Raw genomic sequence first — 27,496 nt, 5'->3', positions numbered from 1 at the left:
CACTCCATAGGGGATTCTCTGAGCTGTCTGGACTATTCAGGAACTAAAATCATTGGGTTAACTGAAAGGGCACAGCCTGTAAGTCTAGCTATGACCTGGTCATTCCCTCTAGCAATGATCTGGTCCATTTTCTCCCTTTCCAACCTCTCCTCCCAAATAAGTTTGTCCTTACTGTTTCCACTTTCTCACTTTGAATTCTACTCGTGCTGTTCACCTGCCTTCCTTCTACCGTAGGCTCTACCATCTACTCAGTCACTTCTGTCAGAAATGTAGGACCTATTGTGCTTAGGGTATGTCCTCCAGAATTCATATGTTGAAAACTTCTTCCCTAAAGTCATACAGTATATTAATGGTATTTGGAGGTAGAGCTTTCAGGAGGTGATCAGGATTAAATGAAGTTACGAGAGCTATTGCTCTCATGTTAGTGCTCATGATTGCATTAGTGCTTTTTGTTTGTTTGTTTTTAAAATTAAAGAGAAAGAGAGACCAGAGTTAGAATGTTGTATCTGACCATGTGATACCTTGAGCTGTCTTGGAGCCCTGCAGAGTCCCCAACAGCAAGAACTCACCACATGTGGCTACCTGATCTTGAATTCTCTAGCCCTCTTAGAGTGATGTGTTTTTGTTGTTGTTTTTGTTTTGAGGTGGGGTCTCACTTTGTAGTGTGGGTTGGCCTGGAACTCACTATGTACCCCAGGGCTCTACTTTAGGCTGCCAAATGCTGGGATTACAAATGCACCATCAAGCCTAGTTCCTACAGTGAATTTCATTAAAAATATTTTACCTGTTAATCTTATGCTTTTGCTTTGATATTTCTATAGTGTTTCTATAACATTTGCCACATTACACAGTGAAGTGAATGAATCAGAGAAAATGTTTATTTCATTTGAGTGTAATTATAGATCAGTACCTTGCCCTTGGTAAAGCTGAATAGTCCTGATTACAGTCTGATTTTGGGGAAGGGCATTTGATCTTTGGTCAGATTAATGTTATATTAAGAAGACCCCTTTTAAAAAAAATGCTTGGTGGTAAGATTGGTTATTACTGGAAATGTGTGGGTGGCCACTGTGCTGTGCTTTTAGGGCTGCCGTAAGGAGATGCTGGGAAAATCCTTTTACACAGTTGAAGTAAGGTTATGCTGATACAGGAAGATTTTTTTTGTATGCTTTAAATTTCGATTAGTACATGTTTGCAGTGTATGAAGCTGACGTCTATCTAATCTATCTCTCTCTCTCTCTCTCTCTCTCGCTCTCTCTATCTATCTATCTTAATTCTTTTTACACTCTCTTGGCCTGGAGAATGTTGGCAGTTTGGTATGTTATGGGTGAACTTTGCTACGGTGCTGTAGATTTAATGCAGGAATAGGCAAAAGTTTTCCATTGGAGGGACTGATTTGATCCATTTTTTTTTATTAAGGAGAAAAAAAACCAGAAATAGGGTACAAGTTATACAGAATTTCAGAAAAAATAATAGGAAATCACTAGTTAATAGATTACATATTGTTATCTTAGAAATAGTTGTTCAAGTTACAAAATTAAAGCATATAAAGTGGACTTTCAAACAGTGAGACTGGAAACAGTTTTGTTCAATGATCCAACAAAACTCAGTAATATGGTTATCTATCTTATACACTTAAATATACATGCAGTTATGTCCTTGAGAGCACTTTCTTTTCCTCTCTTTTGTACAATGACAATTACACATTTTGGGTTTTATTACTCCCACAGTTCTTATTACTTTTTTTGTGAAGAGAGTAAAACCAAATGTAACATAACAGAACAGTGTCAGTCAAATCAAAAGGATGAACATAATAGATAATGTAAAAACAAAATACTAGGTGATCAACAATGGTTACCATACTGCCTTTTGCTATCTTAAAAAGAATTGCGTATATCATCAGTTATAATAAAGTTGAACAAAACAGTAAAGAATAAAACTAAAACATTGGAGACATTACAGGGCTTTAAAAGAAGATAATAGTCAACCGGAATGGGCATCATAATGAATCTTATTGTCTTTACAGTTGTTGCCTATACTTTCGAACTTGGTACTATCAAGCAAAGCAGAATAGAGGAAAATCAATCAAAGCAAGATGGTGAGGGCTATACAGGGTTTGAAATCAAGTTAATAGGAAATCAAAATGGGTTACTATAATAATATATCCTGCTTTTTAAAATTTTTCCCTTAATTAAAAAGAAAAAAATAAAAAAGTAAATAATTTAACAAAGGAGACTGAGATAAAAGAGGGCATAACAACAAAACAACTCAGGTCAAAGCATAACCATTTAAGCAAAATAGTGTTTCACCACAAGACATCCTGACATAAAAGTAGTTACCATAATGTCTCTTTCCTTGAAATCTTTGAGTATAACTTCGTATACTGTAGCACCAAACATATCAAGACAATGTAAAACCACTCAAGAGAATGACAGTATTACAGGGTATTTAGAACCAACTATCAGAAAATGAACAATGGTTTCTGTATAATCTCCTTGTCTATAAAAGTTTTTGCTTATATTATCACATATAATAAAATCCAATAAGATACAACCTGTTAAGACCGATGGAGACAGAAGAATAAAAGCTTGATGGGACTTCAAAGCAAGATGATACTAAATCAGCACTAGCTATTATGATGTCTTGTTTTCTCCAAAATAGCTGTTCCTACCATCCAATCTTCTCTGCCTCATTTCTGTTGAGCTCTTTTCTGTCGTTTGTTGTCAGTTTGTCTTCTTCATTTCACTTTCTGCTCCATTCATTGTGGCCTCTCTGCCACTGTTTCTGAAGTCTTGGTATTTTCCTTTTTTAGAATATCCTGCAGTATTCTCTGTAGAGTTGAATTGGTGGTTGCAAATTCCCTTAGTTCCTCTTTATCTTGGAAGCACCTTGTTTTTCCATCAATCTCTAGGGATTGTGCAGGATATATCAATTTTGGCTGGAGGTTGTTATCTTTGAAAGCTTGAATTATTTCCCCCCATGCTCTTTGTGATTTGATGGTTTGTGCCGAGAAGTCTACTGTAATTCTGATGGGTGTTCCCTTTTAAGTTTCTTGTCTCTGACGGCTTTTAGTATTCTGTTCTTATATTGGATTTCTGGAATTTTGATTATTATATGCCTGGATGTAGCTCTGTTTGGGTTGTAGGTGGCTGGGGTCCTGTATGCTTCATATATCTGAGTATCTTTACCTTTTGCTAAATTAGGGAAATTCTCTTGGATTATTTCTGTGAATAGCTTTTGTAGTCCATTTGTTTGCGTCCCTACTTCTTCTTTTATGTTCTTAATTCTTAGGTTGTAGATCCTCTTTGTAGTCTTTGTATTATTGCTGTTTGTTTTCTTGTTATTTTTAAGAAGTTTTTCATTTCATGCTCCCATATTACAAGTCTGCCCTCCAATTCAGATAATCTATCCTTAGTTTCTTTCAAGCTGTTATGCCAGCTTTCAATAGAGTTTTTAGTTTCCTGGTAATCTCTTTGAACCTGCTTCATGTATTCTATTCACGTTTCCTCTATTTTCTCCATCAAACAATTCTTCCCTTTTTTTCTGTTCTTCCATTCCACCATCTGTTTTTTCTTGGGCGATGCTTAGCATTTCTCTATCTATTCTACTTATCTCTTGCTTTATTTCATTAAATACTTCAGTTTTAAACTCGTCTATGAGGCTCTGGAGATATTGCTTTATGTCTATTGGTGCCATGTCTCATATTGCGTGTTTTCTGTCTTCCTTTGCATTTCCCTTTCCTGGATCAGTGTTTGCAGGATTGGAGATTGAGGACCCTTTCTTGTTCCTTCCTCTTCCCATACTTTTTGTTCCTTCCGTACAAGTGAATGTGGGAGGCCCAGTTTTTCTCTCTTTTTCAGTTACAGTTTGTTTGAATTGCGCCAGCTAGGTGTTCCCACCCACTGTTCCACAGTGTACTAGGGAGACACAGACCTGGGCAGCCTCTGCTGGGCCCGCCCCTCCAGGTCAACCTACCAAAGGCTTCACTGCTAGGGTTCACCTCCAGGCGCTGGGACCTGTGTTGGGCTCGCCTACTGGGTCTAAGTCAGTGGTGTCATGCAGGCCAGGTACTCCCCACCAATCCTGCTTGAGAGGGGAATATGTGACTGAAGTCCCTGCAGCGCCCTGTTCCGGCAAGTCTGCCCGATCCCAGTATGTCCTTTGCTGGAGCCTCCTACTTTATGCAAGGGTCCCTGTACCCCTCACTCACCACAAGTCCATGTAGGGATCCCTGCTAGTCCCACTCTCAACTCCGTTCGCAGATTCCTGCTCTCAGAGCTTTGGGGCGTCTCTCTCCCTGCCCTGCAGATTTGGACGCAGCAGCGGCAGCAGGAAATTCAGATCGCGGCTTCCAGTGGCGCAGGTTCTAGCTTCCGCACTGAGATTTTATCTGTTCCTGTTACAGCACCAGGATTGGATTTCCAGTTGGTTTCTCTTAGCTTAGGTTCATTCCTGGGACAGCAGGGTGTATTTTCCCTCGCTTAGGACTCCTCATACTGCAGCATTCCTGGATTCTAAGCGGGTATCTCAGAGAGCCTCTGTAGCTGCTGCTATCTATCCACCATCTAATCCATTTTTTAAAAAATCTATTTTATTCAAGCATAAAAAGAAGTTTAAAAAAGAAGAAGAAGAAGAAGAAGAAGAAGAAGAAGAAGAAGAAGAAGAAAAAACTACAATAAAGTTTCAACGCACAGCAGTCATAGGGCAACAATGGTACACACATTGCGCATTGTCATCCCCAATCATTCACCCAGAAATCCATTTTTCTCATTGATGGATTTCCTAATCATACTGTTCCCAACATAAAGGTTGAGGATATATGTTTGAGTATCATACTTTACCCAGTTTGTTTTCCTTTTCTTATTCAGCCCCCTTGAGAGACAGAGAGACTAAGAGTCATAGGATATGGAGCCTGAAAACTCTTTTTTAAGTAGAGATCCTTTGTTCTAACCCTGTGTTTTCAATGATGATGAAAATAATGATGGATATGATGACTAATAATAAATTACCATTTTTTCATGACTCAGTGTGCCCAGCCATATGCTATTTGTGTATTTTTTCCCATATAATATTTTAAAAAGTCCTGGGAAATAGGTACTATTGGTGTTATTTTATGGATCAGAAAACTGAGTCCACAAAGGTCTTGGATAACTACATTGAGATTAAGATATGCTGAAGCAGCTGTTGTATAGAGATAAGCATTTTGCTTGCTAAGGTCAGTTTTTCTAGGGAGATAAAACAATTACAATTCAAGTTTCTTGACCTTGAGCTCAATTGCAAACTTTTTTTTTTTTTTTTTTTGCTTTGACCTGAGGAATTTGTTATTTGTGGTCATTTTTTTCTCATTTCTTGCTTTCTACCCTTTTTAATTTTAGTGAAATTGAAATAGAAGGGTGGTTTAAGGTTGGGATTTTGGGCAAGTTTGTAAAGTTTATTTTTAAATAGGCAGCCATCCCAGACTTCCTGGGAATGCAGCAGAAGGCCTGAGAACCAGGAAGTGACACAGACCTGTTTATCCCATCACACTCAGGGGCCTTTGGAAAGTGATCCACAGAGATGGTAAAAAGTAAACACAAGGACAGCAACCAGTTCCCTTGAATTTGCTATTTTTGACCTGGAGGAGCTGTTTCCTACACTGCTCTGAGTATTGTGAATGCCAGAATTTGGCTCCTAAACATCCCATTGAGTGAGGGTATATAGATAGACACTTACTTTTTATTACCGGGAAGCAGCATTTAGTGTTCTAGGCAGACAGAATGACCAGATGACCTCTCCACCACCACCCTTTCAGAGAAATTGTTCTGCTCTTTTTCTAAGTAACTCTGCATGTACACTTTCTGGAGTTCAATAATGTGTGCCTAAGTTTAGGGTCCAGCTGAGTGCTTTCTCTTTCTTTTCTCTCCCACTTCTTATCAGGAATGTTTGTTCCCCATCTCAAGTTTGTAGCACTTGAGATCCCCATCTCCAGTTTGTTCCCCACCCCCAAGTTTGTAGTACTTTTTCAAGTCCTTCTGGGCCCTAATACCAGTTTTGTTGTGTGGATAAACATGTAATTCCTCTTCAGTGCATGTGAACTCCTTGAAGGTAAGGATTGAGCCCCACTTCATATTTCTGATCCCCAAAACTTTACATGGAAGACAGCCAGGAAATATTTGCTGATTGTATAGCCATGGGAAATACAGAGCGCTGGGAAGTCAGACTGAACAAATCCGCTTCCCAAACTTCATTTGCAAAGTGCGAGTTGAAGCCTGTTCACCAACTCTACTAGGAACCAAGCAGAGGGTATGACGACACATAAGATGCGTTTCTGGGGTCTAGATACCAGGTTTTTTTTTTTTTTTTTTTTTTTTGGGTACCAGGGATCGAACTCACGACCTTGCGCTTGCCAGGCAGATACTTATGCCACTGAACTAAATCCCCCAGCCCTAGATAGCAATTATAGCTGCTTCTGCCAAGCATCTGTTTTGCCACCAGCTAAAAATTTGAGGGTTTATACCATTTTACCTCTTGTTCTGTATCTGCTGCTGCTGTGCCGTTTTGTATTTTCTATGCAAATTTTTTTCTGGATTTTTTTTTCTTAATTATTTATCAAGCACTGTGGGGCAGAGAGAAACAGTTGGTGGTCTCTGCTGGCATTGGTTACCTGTGATAAATCACTAGTTTTGAGTGGGTGTAAGAGAGGTGTGCTTAGTTGTCTCATCTGTGACCCCAGTAGTAATACTGTGGGTTCAGTTTCTCAGACTGGTGCACTGAAATGAGAAGTTTTCCTGGAAGAGATGGAGCTGAACTTGACCTTTTATTTGGGCAACAAATTTGCTGGAAGCCCTTCTCAGTAGGGAAGCTAGGGGAAGGAAGACTTCTAGATTCCTTAATTGCATTTATCAATGGAATGGGCTGATACCATCTATCTGTTGAGGTGTAATGAGTATTTGTGTGTGGTTATATTCCATAGTTCCCCAGACACTAACATTTCTTTATCATAGTCATAAAGAGGTGTTTAAACTTTGGTGTGAGGAGGATAGTACTGTTTGTCTTAAATATTTTTGGCTCAGCCAGGTGTGGAGGCAAAACCCTGGGCTGAGGCAAAAGGATCTCTGTGAATCCAAGCCCAGTCTGAACTACATAGTTATGTTTCAAGAAACAACAATAGCAACAGCAATAAAATAGAATTTGTTGGGAAGGAATCTGAGTTCACTCTTTTCTTTCTTTCTTTTTTTTTTTTTTGTCTTTTTCATTTTTATCAGTACCGGGGATCGAACTCATGACTGCCTGCTTGCAAGGCAGGTGCTTATGCCGCTGAGCTAAATCTCCAGCCCCCTGAGTTCACTCTTTTCACCTGTTCTCTGCTTTTTTGTCTAAACTGACCATGTGTATGAAGCCTTGTCCCAGGGATATTTCCAAACCAGCTGCAAATGTGGCCTTTGGGAATCTGTGTGTGTGTGTGTGTGTGTGTGTGTGTGTGTGTGTGTGTGTGGCGGTGGGGGGGGTGTTTTGCTACAATCTGTTTGAATGGGAATGGACCTTTGCCAGGACTAACCTGACTGCCCAGTTTCATGAGATTATCCTGTGTCATGATTTTTCTCTTTTCTACTCCATAATAACTCAGTGACATGAGTATCATGTGTTCCATTTATACATGGGAACTGAAATAACTTGCCCAAGAAGCCCCAGCTACTACCTAGACAGACCAGAGCCTCTGGCCAGTCCTTTCTGTGGCCCCAAACTCCCTTGAGTTCTTTACAGGTACTATTTCTTTTTACTGATGAGGAGACAGAGGGGTGGGAAGTGAAATGTTTGTCATAGATCATCCCTGGGAAGTGGTTTTCTGCCTTCAGCTTTGAAATTTATGGCGGGCCTCCCCTTCTGTCCGCTCTTTGCATCTTTTCTCTTTCTCTCTGGGCTCCTGCAGCTCTGCAGAGATCCGTGTATGTGTGTGGAGACTGGTTTTTTGTTAGACATTTGTTATTTTTGGAAAGTACTTTAGGAACACTGTGTACGGATGGCCCATACAAATGTGCTGATGATTGATTAAGCTCCAGTGGCCAAGTGGACTCTCCTGGTTTGCTGCAGTGCAGAGGGAGATAGATGCTAGGAATTGCTATTGGAAGATGGAGATGAAAGGGCTGCTCATGCAGAACAGTGGGGACAGACATCACATTTCTCCCTTCCAGTCAGAACTTTTGTTGACTAATCCTTTCTAAGGAAGTATTTTAGGGCCTGTCCTATTCCTGAGACTATTCCAGAGTCCTTAGAACCTAGAAAGGGCCTTTGGGGATCATTCAGAGCACCAGGAAAACTGGCAACTTGCCTGAGCCAAACCTACTGTTGGGTGGGGGAGCTGGGCCCACATCTGTCTCTTGTGTTCAGGTCCTTATTCTGCTGTCAGTTTCTGAAGAGAGGTATTGGGAACTGTGACAGAAGGCTTAGGAAGGGTATGGTAATGTGTCTGTTGATGTTTTAGGCTGAAGTATGGGGTATAATATTAGGGGAAGAGGTGATGGCCAGAAACTATGGTGAACATTTCTGTTGAAGCAAAACAGGATATAAAAAAACATCAAAACAATTCAAAAAGCCTCTGGCCCCCTGCAGTGGCCTGCTCAGGTGGTTTAAGAGGAAAACTGAAGTATAATATTTGTGATTTGGAGGGACTAAAGTATCCACAAAAGTTGTTAGAATGTGTACCTTTTGGACTAGGAACTGGAGGTTGAACAGAAATGAGTAAGGTACAAGGCTCTCAGTTCCATTAAAAGAAGTGACTTGAAGCTTTCCAGTGTTTGTGGCACTGTGAAAATAGAGGTTAATAAGATTGGAAGGTGGTATTCATCCACAGGGGGAGAGATAGAAGGCATCTACAAAATTTCATTAATTTACTCTTTTAGATAGATCATTTCAAGATGAGTGGGGGTAAAGGATGGGGAGTATTGAAGGAAAGAAAGGGAGCGGTAAGAGATGGTCTGGGAAGCTTTGACCTTGGTACCATTTCTCTTACCACTCCCTCTGGGAGCTTTCAAGCCCTTATCCTACTCTGAAATGTAATTGGCTGGTTCAATTCTGTTCACATTTTGGGAACTGATCATTGTCCTCTCCCGTTATATGGGAGTTGGTGAAGGCAGTTGTTCTCATCTCTCACCACTGTGTTCTAGATTCTCCTCATCTGCTTACTACACTAGTCTGAGGTACAAGGAGAGGATTTAAGTTGGTTTTCTTTTCTCACATTCCACTCCTAACTAATGGAAGATGAGCTGTGGTTTGGCAAATAACATATCTTAAAAGTTACTTGTAAGCTTTACCCACCCAGCACATGGACCAAGCTCAACTGAGTCAGTCCCCTCTTGTCTTCACGAAGGGGAACTGTGTGACACAGCCCATCCTTCCACTAGCAGGACTGGCGTTCCCCACAGGGACAGGCCTCTGGGCTGCCTAGGAACAGGGTTTTGTGACTAGCCCACCTACTACTAACTTTCTAGGCCAGGAGCCAGTTTTAAAGGTGGCTTCAGGGCACCTTTAATCTTAACAGGCTCCTGGGTTAACCTGGAAACATCTGTGGCAACAACAAGCAAGTAAACTGTGTGAACTTGGTTTAACTAGACAATTCTCCTTCTTGGCTTCTGACTGAGACTAAGTATAAGGCTGGGTCTTTCTGGTTTACTGAACATTTTCTTGTCTTTTGTGCCCTTTGAGCCTCACCAGAACCTATGAAGGAGTCTAAGCAAGCAACAGCTTCACTTTATAAATGAGGAAGTGGCTTTCCCAAGACTGGAGCTATGGCTCAAAGGTAGTGACCATCACATTCAGCAAGGTGTAGTCATCAAACTTTTGGTGTTCTTGGGTCACAGGCGATGCTGACAGTCTAGTTGTGGAGTTTCTTGCTGTTACCCACGGTTAGGGCAGCAGCAGTCATTCCCCAAAAAGAAAACCAGAAGGGAGAGTGCAGGTTTTCATGTCTCTTCACCCTGTATTTTGGAGGGGAAAGCCATTTGTTTTAGGAAGGCATGGTTTACATAAAGAAAAGTGTGTACACTGTGGAGAATTCCGTAGATAAGATAGACATTAGAGCCATTTTCAGAAATGAAGATGGAAACTGGAGAACCTTTATGACCAGCTGGCTGGTGACAGAAATGGGGCTAATCCAGCCCAGCCTCCTGCCTGCTCACCTGTAAGGTTACATATATTCCTGAATGCTAGCTTTGAAAAATGAGGTTTACATCCAGTTTTTCAAAACAGTGTGTGTGATCACTCAGATACCAAAAAAATTCTTAAGTGAAAAGAATTGTCCTTCCTTTTTATTTTTTGGTCTTTTTGAGAGAGAGTCTCACTACACAGTTCAGGCTGACCTCGACCTCATTTTATAGCTTAGGCTGGTCTCAAATTTGCAACAATCCTCCTGCCTCAGCCTCCCCAGTGCTAGGATTACAGGTGTGCGCCACCACATCCAGCCCTCCTTCCTTTCTGAACAAAGCTTGAACCTCATTATTTTTCTAGGGATAATGAGTACTTAGTCTTAATTTGTTCTGAAATGTATTTCTTTTCCTTTGATGTGCTAAAGCCACAATTCAAGCATTTTGCTTTTTAAAAAAATTTTAGATTGAAAACAAATCATTTCTTAAAATGATACAGTGTGATACTTCTTCCATAGTAGCTGTTGTCTACTATTCTGGTTGGTACTGTGGGCTATTGGGAGTTGATTTTCCTCTGTATTATTTCTGAGGCCCGCCTTGTGCATACTCTGTTGTCTGCCTTCTTTCTTTGCAAAGCCCCCACTTCATCACAACATCCATTCTGTTACTTTTTTTTTGGTGTCACGAATCGAATCCAGGGCCTTGCACTTGCCAGGCAGGCACTTACACCACTGAGCTCTATCCCTGGCACCCTATCCATTTTGTAGTTGGCCACTTCTTAGGCTGCAATGGAATTGGCTCAGGTGGCTGCTTAAGCAGAAAGAGAAGAGCCAGCTATTTCTTTAAAAACAATACAAAGCAAATCAAATCGAAACTTACCTACATGTACATCTTCTATTCTCCAGTTCCATAGTGGCTCTTCATGCTTGGCAAACGTTTGTAGCCTCCCTATCAGGTATCTGGGCTGTTAAGAGAGTCCAAGTTGAGTAATTCACAGTCCCTGACTTCAGGGAACTCCCAATCGTGTAAGATGAGGCAGTTGAAAAAATAGATGCAGTGATTTTTCTTTTTTAATAACCTGGTAAAGGTGCAGTCATAGGAGGTAAGAAGAGGGTGAGCATGCAGGAAATGTCAAGAAGACTCCTCATGATGAGCCTCGTGCAGAGCCCCTTACGGGACTGTATTCAAGGAAGGGGGAGGAATCAGAGTGTTTACTGAGGGTAAGTTGGTTTGTTGAGGGAAGAGATAGGCTGACTATAGGAAAGACTTGCTATATTACGTTGATTTCATTGTCTATATGAATAGCTAATGTGGGTACAAAGTACAATGTCCAAGGGGATTAAAAGGGAATATATCAGTGGAAACCTTTTCTCCTCTGTTAACCGTTTAGTTCCCTTCCCTAAAGGCAGCAGTTAGTTACCAGTTTCTTATGCATCATTCCAGTCGGATTTTCAGGGGATCCAAGTATCTTTGTTTGTGTGTGCCCATGTCTGTGTATGTGTTTGTTTGTGTGTGTGTGTGTGACATGTCCTTTAAAAGTACATGCATGTAGCTAGGTGTGATACACACATCTGTAAGCCCCATTATCCTTAAGACAGTGATGGCAAACTTTTTAGAGCTTTGAATGATACAAACAGCCCACTAGAGCACATATCATCTGTGTTCACCATCACTGTTCCAGGAGGGTGATACAGGAGGAAAGAGAGTTTTGAGAGTTCAAACCCAGCCTGGGCAATTTAGTGACTTTGTGAGACCCTATCTTAAAGTGAAAAATAAAAAGGACTGGGGAATGGAGCTCAGTGTGAAGGCAGTGGGTTCCATCCTTATTTCCCACCCACAACCGCTTCAGAAAATTGAAGCATTCAAATGGATTTCTTCACCTAGTAGTTTTAGTTGTTGTTCCATATTGACACAGATTGAACTTCTCTGTCTTTTAAAAAGCACTGCCTAATATTGTTATATTTGGTTTACTGTAACTTGCTGGTTGTGCTATTGTTTTGCCTTTACAAACAATGTAGGGAATATCCTGCATTGCATACATGAATTTTTTTTTTCTTTTTTTTTTTGTCTTTGTCATTTTGAGACGGGGCCTCACTATGCAGTTCAGGCTGGCTTTGAACTCACTATGTAGCCCAGACTACAAAACTCTGATCCTTCAGCCTCAGCCTCCCAAGTGCCAGGATTACAGGCGTGTGCCCCCACACCCGACTGCATACATGATTTCTGAGGACAGATTGTAGAAGTAGAATTGATGGACCAGATAATATCTACAATTTGGGGACAGAAATAAACAAGTTTCCCTCTGAAGAGGGTATACATTTGTTAAGTAGTAGAAAATTTAAGATTCTTTATCATTAGGGCACTGCTTCCCTACCCTCACCAATTCTCTAAAATCCCTGTGGAGTGCTCTTCCTAATGACATTGGTCTAACTTTCCTACTTATCATCTTTATATCCTGGTTTTCAGGATAGCTGTTAAACTCCTTGACTTAGCCTATCCTGGGCCTCCTCCTATTTGATATCTCCTTTTTTTCTTTCCTTTCCTCTTTCCCTCCCTTTCCTCCATTTTTAGACCTAGGTACATCCTACACATTCTTTAGGCCTTAGTTTAGCTTCATATCCTCTGATAGTCTTTCCTGCCTACCTGCATTTGTGCACAGAAAACCTACGTACCATCTCATCCATTCATCCGTTAAATGTGTGCTGGGCACAAACTGTGATGTGGCACATGCATATAGCATTCTTCATGACCCAGTGCTGTTGCCTTGAGGGTTACCTGGTGGCAACCTGGTGGCTGTATATGAAACAGCAGTACATTGTCAGTCTGTTGTTAGCCATCTGGAGCGCTGGACACATTCTTTAATATCTTTGGATTTCAGTTTTGGCATCTGTCAATGAGAGGGTGGAGCTCTGTGAGCTCAGAGACCACTGATGCTTAGGTCTTATTGGTAATTAAAACTGCAACAGTAGCCATGCATGATGGCACATCTGTAATCCCATCACACAGGGAGACTGAGGCAGTAGGATTTAAATTCAAGTCCAGCCTGGCCAATTTAGCAAGTCATTAAGACTGTCTCAGAATAATAAACTCACTGCAAAGCCCTGTGTTCAATCCTCAGTACCACCAAAACCAAACAAAAGCAACAGGGATTACTAAGGATCAAGCAACAGGGGTTAAAAGGGTCAGGCACTTTGCTATAAATTCTTTGAACCTAAACCTTACATCAACCCTGCAAAGACAGTATGATTACTGTCTTTATTCTGTAGATGGGGAAACTGAGGCTAAGAGGTTCTGTGACAGGACAGTAGGGGAAACATTCAAATCCAGGCATTGTGACTACCATTCTCAGGTCAGTGAGTGTATATACATTTACACACACACAAAATTTTTTTTGTCTTTTTTTCGTTTTTATCGGTACCAGGGATCGAACTCACGACTACCTGCTTGCAAGGCAGGTGCTTATGCCGCTGAGCTAAATCCCCAGCCCCACAAAAATTTTATATACTCTTTTTAATCACTCACACACAACCTCAGACCCCTTCACAAATCTCCTTTAAGCTTCAGAGGCTCATGTTGGAATCTCAGTTTGAGCTTGAGGGAGAATATACTACATGCATAATTATTTGAGGGAAGAGGATGAGGACCAATGGCTAGGTTTGTGCTTGGTCCTGGCTAATGATTATTGAAGATGCTCATAACTGTTTCTCTGGACTGAGAGAACTCTCTTGCTGTTTGCGGTTACTCTTCCTAAAAGTCACATGGGCCTGTGTCAGAAATTCAGGTGCAGATTAAAATCATATCTGGTTAATGTCTGGCAGAGTCTCAGGGGCATCCTTTATTAGACTTGTGGAAGGCAGGCCCTCTTATCTATGTTCATAAAGCCTTTATAATAGAGATGAGAGCATGTGAAATTTTTAAAAAGGAAGTAATTTTATTTGGACTACCTGTTATAAACTAGAATATATGAACAACTGGCAAATGAAATTAGATAAGGTAACTAAAATATAATAGATCCACATTGTAATGTATCACCTAGCCAGCTTCTTACCTAAGGGAATATAGAAAATAATTCTTGAAAGTCTTGATCTCTGATTGTTTTTAGTTTTTAAAGACATTAGTTTCCATTCTTCTGAAATCTCTTTGAACCTAAGTGGGTGGCATGGCTAATTAGCAATGTAGCCTGTTCTCTGCCCCCATCAACATCAGGGACAGCCTGACAGAATGTGGTCTCTCTGGTCACAAGTGTGTCAGATGAGCCTTGATTAATCAGGCCATTCTTGAGATTCATCGCTGTGGAGTCAGATCCTTAGTGGCTCCTCCAGCCTCTGGCAAGTGAGCAGGCTGGCTGGGGCCAAGGCTCCTCCTGCTGCATTCCTTCTCTAGGCGGTGTGTTTCTGCCTTGAAGACATGTGCTCATTTTCATATCCCCCACCCTCTGCCTTGATTAGCTGTGTTCTGAGCCCAGGTTGTAAAGGCAGAGCTTGACTTGGGTATAGCAGCTCTGTGTCAACAGCTGCCTGTCTGGTGGAGCCTCTGAGGCCAGGGTGGGGTAGAGCCGGGCCCTTTGAAATTTCTGTCGTGCCCAGTGATGTCCAGGTGAGCTTGAGCTGGCTCCTGGCTGTGTTCCAGGCATCTGGCTCCTGGATGGGATGCTGATGGCAGCTAGCTGCAAGGCTTGGCCTTTCCCCCAGAAGGAGCTGAAAAACCATTTCTGTACTTGGTTCTTCCTGGCAGCAAGGATTCTGTTGCTAGATTTTTTTCCTACCTTTGTATGGGATTGTGACTTCTTTAACAAAATGCTTGCTTTTCATTAACTTATGGCTAAAATTTTCACTTACAAGTCCTTGTTTTTTTATTTATTTGTCATAGGTGAATCTACTCCTTGCTGGCTTTAGGATTCCTACTTCAGGATTTTAAATTTTGTCTTTTTAATAAAACTCTGACGGATAAAAGATGTGCCATGGCAGGATAGCACCAAAGAGCAGCTCAGTGTTGGTTGCAGCCTCCGTGAGATATGGAATGTTCCTTCCTCTGGTGATCCTTAGCACCCTGCTTGGAGACGGACTTGCTTCAGGTAAGTCCCAACCTGCCTTCTGTGTGTTGGAGGGAAAAGGATGTCATACCATTGTTTCCTCCCAGAAGTTTCCGTAAGGGGCTCTTTCTGGCAGATTGCTGCTGGGAGAGCAGGAGTGGGGTGTAAGGGTCTGTACTGTGGTGTATAGCAGTCTGTAGTATATGTAACAGCCTCTCTCACAGTAGAGGGAAGTGTTGGAACCTGCTGGTGATAACATTATCTTTCCTTCCTGCCAGCATCCTCACCAGGCAGGGCGGTGAGTGAACACACACTGCCTGTTTCAGAACCATTGCTGTGCTGGCTCTGTGACCTTGAGCTAGTGGCCATCCTGCTGTGTGCCTTAGCCTCAGTTGCAGAGTAGGATAATAATAGTGTCCACCTCACGGGGTGGGGAGGGGGTTGTCAAAATTGCCAAGATAACCCAGTAAGCATTCAGTGGTTTATTCTTTTTGGTTTGTCTTGTCTTTACTCTTTTTTCTCAGAGTGAATACGTAATTGAGGTATTGTGATATGTCTGGTAACTGACTACAGACATGATCTTTAACAAGCTACTTAACTGTTTTGTGGCATAATTTCTTTTGTTTGTGACATGAAGACTTTGACCTGGATAATCTTTAAGACCACTCACATCTGGCTTCTTCAGTCTAACTTCCATTATTCTAAGGAATTTTTTTCTGCAGAGATACTAAGGATTGAACCCAGGGTCTTCTCACTAAGATACACCCCAGCCTATTTTTTTCTTTATTTTACGACAGGCTCTCATTAAATTGCCAAGTTGCCCAGGTTGGGATCTTCTTGCCTCAGCCTCTCCAAGTATTGGGATTACCATCATCCTGGGTGAATGATTCTTAGAACTTTGTAGTTGAAGGTGATGAGCTGGAGGATCCCTAACAGGAAATGTAGCCATGAGCTATTTTGATTTTGTGTGGTTCTTGTTGCCTTCAACAATGCTCTGAAGACCCTCCTAGTTTCTCCTCCAGACCTGGCATCTTTTTAGAAAGGGTGTGTTTGGGTGTGTTTAGTAGGCCTCTGGGTAATGAGCCAGAGCCCGCCTCTGTATCTGTGAGTCCTACTATCATTGAGCCTGATAGTAATGGCTCCTGTACCAGACTTCATTAGAAAGGTATGTATGACCATTTCATTGGCCGGTACATTTGTATTCCCCAGGGAGGATCTCAGTGCTAGATTCTGAAAGGGGACTTTCAAGGTGCCAGCGGGGAATGGTATATTGTGACTAGAGTCCCCGAAGCTCAGTCATGTCTTTTACTGACTTCTGTCTGCTTCTGCCACCTACTTACCCACACATACAGGTAATAGTACTCAAGCTCATCTAATTTTATCTTTTCTTCTGAATTGTTGGGAGAACCAATTGATTTTCTTTTTATGTTGCTGTTCCATTATAGCCTTCCCCAGTCATACAAATACCTCTTTTCTTTTTTGTTTTGGTCTTTTTCCTTTTTATCAGTACTGGGGATTGAACTCACGACTGCCTGCTTGAAAGGCAGGCGCTTATGCCGCTGAGCTAAATCCCCAGCCCCCCTCTTTTCTTTTCTGCTGTCTCTCCATCCACCCTATTCTGACTCTAAACCCCAACTTCTCCTTAGCATGAGGAATCGTGCATAAGTGAGTGGTGGTGGAGATCCCAGAGTATAGGCATCTTGGTTATTCTGAGGTTTCAAGGGACAAGAAGAATAAATTACACCAGTGTGTGACAGAGTGAAGTAGGGCACACACTTATTGGGACTCTCTAAAGCCAGAGGAAATCTCTAGCACTATAGCTACAAAACTGTGAGTGTCAAGACTGTCTTGCTCACCACTGTATCCATCTCTGGGGCAGAAGTTGGTGAACTATGACCCTTGGACCAAATCCTGCCTGCCATCTGCTTTTATATGGCCTTCGTGCTAAACATTTAAAATTTTAGAAAATATCAGAGGAATAATATTTCCCTAACATGTAGAAATTATATGAAAATCAAAGATAGATAAAATTTGATTGAAACATAGAAATGCTTATTCTGCTCTCTACTTTTGTGCTACAGTGCAATGGCATAGTTGAGTGTGTAAAAACTGTGTGACCTGCAAACCCTAAAATAGTTAAGGTTTAAAATATTTAGTTTTTTAACACCCCACCCCTATCCTGTGCTTAATAGGTATGCATGAATGGAGCAACTGTCCAAAACGGAAGGAAGAGCTTGTCAGAGCCAGGTCAGAATTCAGAGGCTGTACTCTTGCTCAGGATCTTGCAGCTAATAGTAGGGCCAGGACCAGAGCCTGCCCTATTTTGCACACTGCTGTGACCTGCCTCTTGCAGGCTGCTTTGGGGCAGTTGCCTTGGCATGTTTGGCAGCAGTATTAGTGGCAGAACATCAGAAGTATTTAGCCTTGATAGCTTCATTAAGCCGTCCTACCTACCCCCACCCTCTTTTTTTGTTGGCTTTATGCCTTCCTCATTCCATTCCCCACCCCATTTTCCATCTCCCACATCTTCCCAACTTTCCACCCAAGGTCTGAAATCAATTATGAGATTCCAAACTGGCTGGATAAAGGGATTATTATTCCCCAATATGGAAAAATGTGTCTGTTTGTAGTGTGGGTTCAGACTAGGTTGGGAAAGTTGCTCTGTTGTTTTCTTTTCCCTCCTCCATGGCAAAGAATCCTCTCTCTCCTGTCATCTCAACCCCCGAGTCTTTTCTACTCCCCATAAAACCTGAGTACTGGCAAGGAGTAGAGTGCAGGCAGAAAGAGGGGTTTCACCATTACTTAGATCCAGTGTACCAGATTACTGCCCGTGTTTTCCCCTATCTGGAGTGACGTGTAGGGGTAAGAGGTGCCCACTCTTTGTTATGAATTCTACAACACACCTGTGTGGTTGTGCTTGCCATGAGTAGCATGCTAAGCTGGCTTGCCAGGAAACCTAGACTGTCAGATGCTCCAAAGCTAAGTGAAGGTAGTTCTGTTGAGGAAAAACTCCCTACCTGTCCTTCCTGCCTTTCTTTTCAGTTCTAGTAGTTGCTGTTTAACACCCATTCCAAAGATTTTTGTGTTTTGTTTTGTTTTGTTTCTTGAGTCCAGGCTGGCCTTTAACTCACAGTGATCCTCCTGCCTCAGCTTTGTGCTGGGATTACAGATTTGTGGTACCATGCCTGGCCGCACACATTTTTAGGTAGGGCACTTGTAAAATACCCAGCCTTGTTAGCCAGTGGGCTCTGGTAGATCCTAAACACGCTTATGTGTTTTGTGCATTTGTAACTATGAGAATCCCACTGGGCCATAGATAAAACAGGCTTCTTTGAGGAGCAGTTTGCATGCACAGTCTGTGGGAATAAAAAACACAGAATAAATACCTGCTGCAGTCTTGTTCACATTAAGTAGAAAAAGAATAAATAGAAAAAGAATCATGTATGAAGGAGCACTTGATAGTTCTAGGGTAGAATGACATATTTGAGATACAGTTTCCATACTGGTTTCTCTTATCTACAACTTAGTATTTGGGGTTGTAGCAGAGAAGGTATTAGGAACCAGGGTCCAACTTTCCTATGGTCTTTCCTTTAAATGGGGAAAATTATTGAAAAGATTTCATTTAGGAGTGCAAAAGGAACCATATCGTATTCTTTACACCCTGTCACACCATGGAGTGAGAAGAACAGAATTCAAAATGTGTCTGCACATGCTACCCAATGTGCCTTTCTTAGAGAAAGGTTAGGATCCCACTTGTGTAGCAGTCTCTCTCAAGTCTCAGCTCTTTTTCCTCTGCCTCTGATCTTAAGAAACCTGCTGTTTGACCTTAGGCAAATCATTTGACCTCTTCGTGTCTGTATAAAACAAAACAAATTATCCTTATGAATGTTAGGTTGGTGGTGTTGTGTAGACTAATAAAAATGATTGGAGGGCACTTGGCATATAAAACATGTGATGGCTGTGTGATGTAATTCACAAAAAACAATGACAGAGTTGGTATGTGACCTATTATTGAGTCACGTTGCACAGGAGACTTCATGAAGGTGACATTCTTTACTATAATAAAAACAAAACTGAAGATGCAGAGTCTCTGGTTGGGTTTGGGGGCATTTAGAGGTATCTTTTCTTTGCAATGCGAATGAGGTGTGCAAAGGCTGCTGACCGCAGTTTGACCAGTGAGGATAGGTTGATTACTTTAGGAATCCCCTTTCCTTCCAGAATGCTCATGTTTGCATAGTGTGATGATTTCAAACCAGTTGGCTTGCTGATTCATATAAAAAGCATTTGCTTTGCATTCGCTGTCTTTTCTGGATGTGTTTACTGAACAAAGTCAGTATTTTCTTTGTTTGTAGTTTCTTCCCCCTTAAATGTTGCTGTGACACATTAAGCCATGTTAAACATCACTGCCACCTAAAGCAATTTTAAAATAGCAGGAAAAGCAGCCATCTACATTTCTATACAACAGCAAGAAAGCCAGGCACTTAGTTTTCATTGAAGATGGAAAAATGTAGGTTCCTTGGGTGATGTTGTAGCTTTGGCCTGTAGCATTGCCATGGCAGGGAGATGTTGGCAGGCAGCCCTGGCCCCCCTCACCATTTCTGAAGGGACCTAGCCTTAGAGAATGTACACTGTACTGAGTGAAGAAGACATGAACTGACATAGGAAGCATCATTTATGTCTCACATGCTGTACTATTACACTAAATAGAGCTGTCAGAACACATGGGCTAGGTGGTTGTGAAATCATTTTATAAAAGAGAAACTAAGTCAAGGAATGTTAATGTACTTGGAGATATGATTGTAAATGGTGGAGCTGGCCAGGATTTATATCCAGCGTGTCTGACTCTACAGCCCATGGTCTTTGCTGAAACCACACTGTGCCAAGAGGCAGACATCCTGTAGGCTCATTTGTGTGTGTGTGTGTGTGTGTGTGTGTGTGTGTGTGTGTGTGTGACAGGGTCTCTCTATGCAGTTTAGGCTGGCCTTGAGCTCACTTTGTAGCCTAGGCTGGTCTCGAACTCGTGACGATCCTCCTGCCTCAGCCTCCCAAGTGCTGGAATTACAGGCGTGAGCCTGGCTTTTATGTGTTTCTTGATCAGAGTGCTGAGACCAGCCTTCAGAGGATATTGTGTTCTCTCCCCGTGAGTAAAAAGGACACAGGAGCCATCTCTGGGTTACTATGTTTTTCCATGTGGTTACTTCTGTTGTTGGCCACCATGTTACTTAGCTATTTGGTCCCAGTTAGGGCAGAAGGTTTGCCAAGGCAATTCTATTCTTAGAAAGGAACAATAGAGAGCATAGTAAAGTATTTGCTAAATGAGGATATAGTTCCCTAAACATTCACAGAGCATCTTCCTGTCAGCTGTAAACCATGCTTAGGAAAGTGATGTCATCTGTCTATGTGGTAATTACCTGTGACTATAAAAAGAGTTGGGGATTGTAGGAGGAGGCTGGACAGGTCATTACAGGTTGTGTTGAGCCCTGGTGTCACGCAAAAACATTGAGAAATTACCTTCCACAGACTAATTGTTATGCCATGTTTAGACCATTACAAACACATGGTATTCTTCTTTGACTTAAAGTTTACCAACCTGAATATTTTTCTGAGTCTTGACTGGGTTAAAACCCTCATCAAGCACAAATACCACCTGCTGAGCAGTGGTGTCCTAGTATCCTTGCTTAACTTGCCAACTTGGAAACTATTCTTATCTCGTGAACTCTTTCAGCCAAAGAGAGTTACAGAGTGTTAATAAAAATGTTAGCGTGTGTATTTAGGGTCTTTAATGAGTCTTCTGAGATTTCCAGATGAACATTGTGCATTACGTCTTACTCCTAGGAGACTCCACTCTTCTGTGTTACTCTGAAGTGGCAGCCAGCAAGAGGGTATGAGCAGCCTTTCTGTTTCAGGCCAGTGCTGGTTTGGTTCCCTGCCAGGACTGTACCCAGATCATAAATGACCTTGGTCTTTAGCTTTGGGACAGCCTTTAGAGACAGGCTTTCTATGGTGGTTGGTGAATGAGGAATGCTGAGCTCATCAGCCTCACCTTGAACCAGTTAATATATGGAAATCTGAATTCATTGAATGATCAGGATGAGGTTATAACTTTTCTTTTTTAGTAAAAGAATTGTCCTTAGAATTTCTTCTTTAGCTGTCTCTTGTTCAGTGGAGTGAGAGTCAATTCCTGTATTCTTTGAAGTAGCAAATACTACCTGGGTCTCTCAAAGAGCTATGGAGATCATTCATGTATCTTAGTATTATGTCTAACAGTTAGGATGTTTTACTTTCTTGTGTTATTTTTGAGAGAGGCAACACATCTACTTTAGAGCTAGTTGCTTGGGCTTGAGTACTGTCTGTATTCCTTGCTCTCTGTTACATTGTTCCATTGGATAATTTTCCTGACCTCATTGTGTATTTCCCTTGAACGGGCATGTAATAGTCCCCACTTTTTAAGATCTTGTAAGAACTACTATAGCATATGTAAGGCAACCTTGCCTGGCACAGATAGAAGTGATTCCATGTTGGAAGATCAGAGTCTAGCACCAGTTGAAACTATTATGTTCTGTTTTTCTGTGATGCTATAGCTAATTGGTTCAGAAAGATGAAGGTAGGCTAGAAGATGCTCCTTTTTCCTTTTATATGTCTTGGAGTCTATGTAACTCAGTATAATACTGACTTGTTTGCCTTTGAAAATTCATATAGTTTCTCTAAGTCTCTAAATTTTCAAGTACCATATTTAGGCATTGTATACTTGAAAACAAGTAGAAAAGAGTTGGTAATACCCCTTTGAGATGCTGCTGCATAGAGATCAGCTGGAAGGTCTCACAGTATGCAAGGCTGTCTCATTGACATTTTAGGACTGTTACTATGAACTTTAGGAGTCACTTTTGAAACCTATACTAAATTTGAGAATGCCAAGGATCTTTTTAAAGAAGGTACTTTATTTTGTTGCCACAATGGTATGATCGAAGGATGGTGTTTTAATTTTTTTTTTTTAAATCAGGGATCCGAACTCATGACCTTGCGCTTGCCAGGCGAGCGCTTATGCCACTGAGCTAAATCCCCGGCCCCAGAATTACATTTTAAAAGGTTCCAAAACACGTGCAGGAGAACACAACATTGGAGTTAAATTTTTTAAAAAATCTCTTATGTTCTCTCCATTTGATCGACTCCCCTACCTCTCTTGCTTAGCTGCATTCCTGGACATCTCTAGAGATGTGGATATTTCCCTGACACTTTGAGTTGTTAGCTTTGCTAATAGCCAGATCTTTTGAAGTTTAGTTGTTTAATCGTTCATAATTCTAGGCAGCAGTGCAGGCAAAATAGATTCTCTTCAAGATTTATTCTTTGCAAAGTTTTTTTTTTCTTAGTAAATTCTTAGACATATATTTGGTATTGTATCCCCTATGTAGGGCTCAGAATGGGTTTCAGGAAGTTACCGCCAAGTATAAACTAAGCAGGGCTGTAAAATAAGTGCTGTAGTGTTTGTTATTCTGAGTAACAAGTGAGACTATGAAATAAAAAAGGCTGAGTCAGTTCTTCACATATAGTAGGTACATGTCTCTTTGGGAGAGGACAGGGCCCATGTGGTGGTGTTACTGGCCTGAGCCTTGTTGGGTCTGGAATGGCTGAAGTGCAAGAGAATGCCATTGAGGTTGTTGTAGATCATATCACATGGTGCTTGAGTGGACGTGAGAGTAGCCTGTCAGTGTTTCCTGAATATGGGACTAGGCACAGAGAAGTTTGGGGGCAGATGGAGAAAAGTGGTGGATCTTTGGAGGCTGGATTGTGAAGATCTCAGTGGTGTCTTGAACTAGTGCACCCTTACTGAGGCTCCTTGGTGGCCATGCAGTCATTCATTCTTGCTGATTCATGGCCGGTGGAGTTAGTTGGAGACTTCCGGAGGCTGGATGGCTCTCTGCCTTATACCTTCACACAGAAGACCCTTTAAGTCTATGAGCCTTGATGTCTTCAGTTCATGTACCACCTTTTAATCTTAGTTCTTGGTTCTTGATCATCACTCTTGGTTCTGTATGTGTTTCTCCATAAGCTCATTGAAGGTGGAGACAAAATTGGGAGTATTGCTCCTTTGTTGTAATCAGGCCTGTAATCATCCTAGGTGGACCCAACAAGCATGTTCTTGGGAATGTGCGCCAGAGGTATTACTGCATGAAGGGATTATGCAGAATATGGCTTGTCCTCTGTAGGAGAGTACATGGGACCAGGGTGGGGACCCTCTGAGCAGTAGCTGTGTGAGGGGTCTCCCTGCTGGTTTGTGGTTGCGGGGCATGTGAAATTGTCTTCAGGTGGAATTATATACAGGTGGTGGGGCTCTTCTTCAGGGAATTGGGGATTTCTAGCTCGGCTACCAGAGTTGTTCTCAGAGTCCAAGTAGGCTGCCAGGCTCTCCTCTCAGGGCCTATGTGGAAATCTTGGAACCTAGCATAAGTTCCCTTGCTGGTAAGGAGAAAGAAAAGATAGGCCTTCATTGCTCTCAAGGAGTGAAGGTCAGGTGGAGGAGAATGTAGGTTAAAACAATGCTCTTGCTAAACATATCCTGACATTGGAGAGTGGCAAGGGATGTACAGCTCGGGTAAGTTTGGCTTCCCTTCCTCACCTGCTGCCTTTGCAGCCACAGTCTCCTTTTCCTCCGAGTCTTTATCAGCCTCTACGTCTAAAAGTCGAGGTAACTAGGAGTCCTTATTTTCCTTTGCTTTAATATTAGCGCTTTTAAGCCCATTTTTAACCCGTTTATCCTAGTCTTCTGTGGCTAGACCCTACCTTGGCACACTCCTTTTTGTTCTTCAATTGCCACTTCTGTGAAACATCACCTGTTTTTTTACTGCTGTGGTTAATAGGGGCTAGTACACACTAGCCTTTGTGTGTACGTGGAGAATGGCATTAACAGGAACTCTTTTCTTTTGAGAGGATGTCAGAGAAGTTTTCCTAGAAGCAGAATTCTAATGTCTAGGATCTCAATTGTCTTTTTTCTTTTCGAGACAGGGTCTTAGTATACAGTTTGGGCTGGCTTTGAACTCACTTTGTACTCAGACTGGTCTTCCTATCTCAGCCTTCCAAGTGCTGGGATTACAGGTGTGTGCCACCATGCCCAGATTTAACTGTCTTTGTTTTGAAGGAATTGTACAGCTTGCTAAGGCTTCTAAGAATTCCAGCTTTGAGAAACCTTCAGCCTTTGTTCAGTGGATGGTGAGATACACCCCAGCAGACTTGCTCCAAATCTTAATGACCAGAATTTGCCATGATTGCTGTTAGACATACTGGGTTTGGCATTTTCACAATCAGATCATGTCCTTTTAGCAAGAAAATGTTGACATAAAGAGGGCAGAGAGAGGATAGTAGGAGAAACGTAATGATACGAAGGATTTTGAGGGAAATCTGTTACCGCACTGCTGTTACTGGAATTTTTCACAGGTGTTTGGTCCCTGAGACAAGGGGGCAATAGCCACTGCAAACAGTGCTCTGCCCTTGGAAGAGGACAGAGCTTCTGGATTAATACTCCTTTTACTCTACAAATACTTCGGGAGCTCCTGATGAATGCCAGCTAGGGCCATGGAACTGCTGAATCTATAGCAGTTTCAGATGCTGTATACAGTGATCAGAGAAGTCTTTGCCTTGTCCTGGAGTACATAAAGGACGGGCTCCTGATTTAGGGTAGGATGGTCATGGAAGGCTGTTCAACTTTCCATGAGGAAAACAGTGTTTACATGGAAAAATCATGCAGAACTCAGTGGGCAGAAAGAGGCAAAGTGGCACAGAAAGGTTGGAATGCAGTTTCTTGAGCTAGACTGGCAATTTCTGCCAAGAACAAATTGAATAATCTTTTTTTTTTTTTTTGTCTTTTTCCTTTTTATCGGTACCAGGGATCGAACTCACGACTGCCTGCTTGCAAGGCAGGTGCTTATGCCGCTGAGCTAAATCCCCAGCCCCCAAATTGAATAATCTTGAACAAGTTTCCCAAACTCTGTGTCCCCCATCTGTGTTCCTATAATGTTGGAACAGTAACACATGCAACACATAGGACTGTGGTAAAGTTTAAGTGTTACTGAGGTTGTCACACATCCCACTGAGGCAGGCACAGCTGGCATGCAGTGAGATGAAGGCCAGTGCAGTTTCTTTTGTCACTGAGGCACCTTCTTCCCTGGAACTTGCCATGCTACTTCTGTGGAAACTTTGGTAATCCAATATACCATATCCCCTGGACTGATTTACTCCATGTGTTGTGAGGATGCGTTTTCTCCTCCACTTTGGTATGTTCAGAAGCTGAGGTTTCCAGAAAGCAAAATGAAGTTTAGCTTTGCTGAAAATTCAGGGATGCAGGCAGAGGATCACTAAAAGCAGAATTTGGGAAAGCACCTGGAAAGGCAGGGTGTCGCTGGTGGAGGCAGCTTCCCTTTCTTCGTGCTGGTGGTGGTGGTGGGGGGTAGAGGTGGAGGAGGAGGAGGAGGAAGAGGGAGGAAAGAGAGAAAGAAAGACAAAATGAGCTCCGCTGGTGTCTTTGTAGGATACAAGAAAAAACAAACACTAGTTAGTGGATCAGAGAGTTAAATAAATTTAAAAAGGGAAATCAGGAGGGTTAAAGAAGGATGTACAAGTTAAAATTACAGGTAATTTTAAGTACAAGTTGTGGGAGAAGATTGAGCAACTCTCAGTTGCTCATGAGACAGGAAGGGGAGGGGTCAGGCAAGTCTCCAGAGACCACCACTCACACCCTACCTGGTCCTTTGTCTCAGCCCCGCCAACCTGCGGGAGGCCTGTCTGACAAGAGTTGCAAACTTCCCTGATGCACTGTGCCAGCCCCAAGGGTCTTAGCTGGGATCACAAATTCCATGGGGAGACTGGAGGGTGTGGGAGGTTTCTGAGTGGGGAAGGGAGAAGAGTGAAGCGCAGGTGGCAGTTGCGGCCATGTGGCTGTGTGCCAGGATTCATGACCTTGGATTATCCAGGGTAATTGGAGAAGTTGGGGTGAGGACTGTGCAATTTGATGTGTTCTGGGCTGGAGAGAACTTTTGGGACTTCGAACAGAGATGGATCTCAGGTTTCTTTAGAGTGGCTTTTCAGCAAATGAACCCATTCTTTGCTCTATTGTTCTCTGTATCTTGTTGTTGGATAGTTTAATCTTTGAAGTTCAATTGGCCCCTCTCTCTGGCATTCAGAAAATCTCTTGCCGGTCTGGCATTCTGGCTTTGTTGGGGAATAGCCAAGATTGTACATAAAGGGTTTAAATGAGATAAGTGAAAAGGTGCTGATTAAACAATAAAATATATTCCAAAGAAAGAGGTTTACTATAATGCTATTTTTTTTTCAGTTGGTATCTCTTTTCTAAATTACTCAAAGTATTTAGCATTGGTTGGCTTTTAACACTAACTGCCATCTGTCCTTAGGTGAAAAGCTAGCATTTAGTAGCTTCTTCAGTATACAAAATTAAACTAAATTTCTCAACAGAGCCCAAGTCTTGGGCAACTTTGCAGCCCAAATCAATGAAGTCTATATCTACAGGTGGGCTTCCAGTATGTGATGATTTCTAGTTTTTGGAAGGGAAGAAGATAAGAAGAAAAAGAGAAAAAGATCATCAAAAGGAATTTGTTTTCATGCACAACTGGTCATGTAGAAAAGGTTGTGACAATCAGAATGACCTAGAGGTCTGACATCTATTTCTCTTTGAGAAACCACAAAGTTCCCTTTGCAGTGAGACCAGACAGAGGCTGGAGAAGTGAAAGGTAAGAAAATAGGGGTGAAGAACAGGGAAGTGCTGAGGCTGCTGACAGACTCCTTGGCAGTCCTTGAGATGCCAGATTCCGGGCTGCAGTGCCAGCTCCTTGGCATTCCCCAGTGGAAATTCTTTTTCCCTGCTGATGTGCACCAGGTGTCAGGGAACCCACAGCAGACTCCATGCGGTTACTACAGCACCTCCCTGCATTTGTGGCCTAGTTTGTTGCAGAACAAGCATTTGGTTCTGTTAAGAGGCTGAGATTTGGGCAGTTCACCCTCATGCCAACTTTCCAGTGAGAGAGCCGTAGGCCATTAATCTACCTGTGACCCTTCTGGATACTGGTCTCACTAGCCTCAAGCTGGTGTGGAGAATCCTGTTTTGTCCTCATAACCATATGTGGCTCCTGTCTCTGTAGGATAGTGTGCAAGGACCAGACTAGCCTAGAGAAGATAAAAGTAGACCTGCCTGGTCCTCAGGCCATCAGAACATTTCTTTAAGCCCATACTTTGTAGCCTCTGTTCAAAGCTCAAAGGGAAAGCCAGGCGTGGTGATTGAGGCAGGAGGATTGCTCTGAGTTTGAGGCCAGAATGGGCTACATAGTGAATTCAAGGCCAGGCTGAA

The 27,496-nt window shown here is 42.1% G+C and overlaps 1 protein-coding gene across 2 annotated transcripts in view; it reads left to right on the top strand.

The window, feature by feature from the left end:
- Window positions 1-27,496, top strand: part of Susd6 (sushi domain containing 6) — a 99,435-nt gene that overhangs the window by 29,852 nt on the left and 42,087 nt on the right. Inside the window, exons 2-3 of one of the 2 annotated variants that reach the window (XM_063241079.1) lie at window positions 4,598-4,710; window positions 14,985-15,189. In XM_063241079.1, the coding sequence (XP_063097149.1) occupies window positions 15,069-15,189 (121 nt within the window). In that variant the 5' untranslated portion in view covers window positions 4,598-4,710; window positions 14,985-15,068. The remainder of the gene's footprint in view (window positions 1-4,597; window positions 4,711-14,984; window positions 15,190-27,496) is intronic. The other variant, XM_003472382.5, reaches the window with a different exon arrangement.

The sequence above is a fragment of the Cavia porcellus genome, unplaced genomic scaffold, assembly GCF_034190915.1.
Source record: "Cavia porcellus strain 051 isolate PalLab524CR breed Dunkin Hartley unplaced genomic scaffold, mCavPor4.1 scaffold_31, whole genome shotgun sequence".
Classification (NCBI taxonomy): Eukaryota; Metazoa; Chordata; class Mammalia; order Rodentia; family Caviidae; genus Cavia; species Cavia porcellus.
The sequence above is the reverse complement of the archived record's forward strand: the minus strand, read 5'-3'. Positions and strand labels throughout refer to the sequence as shown.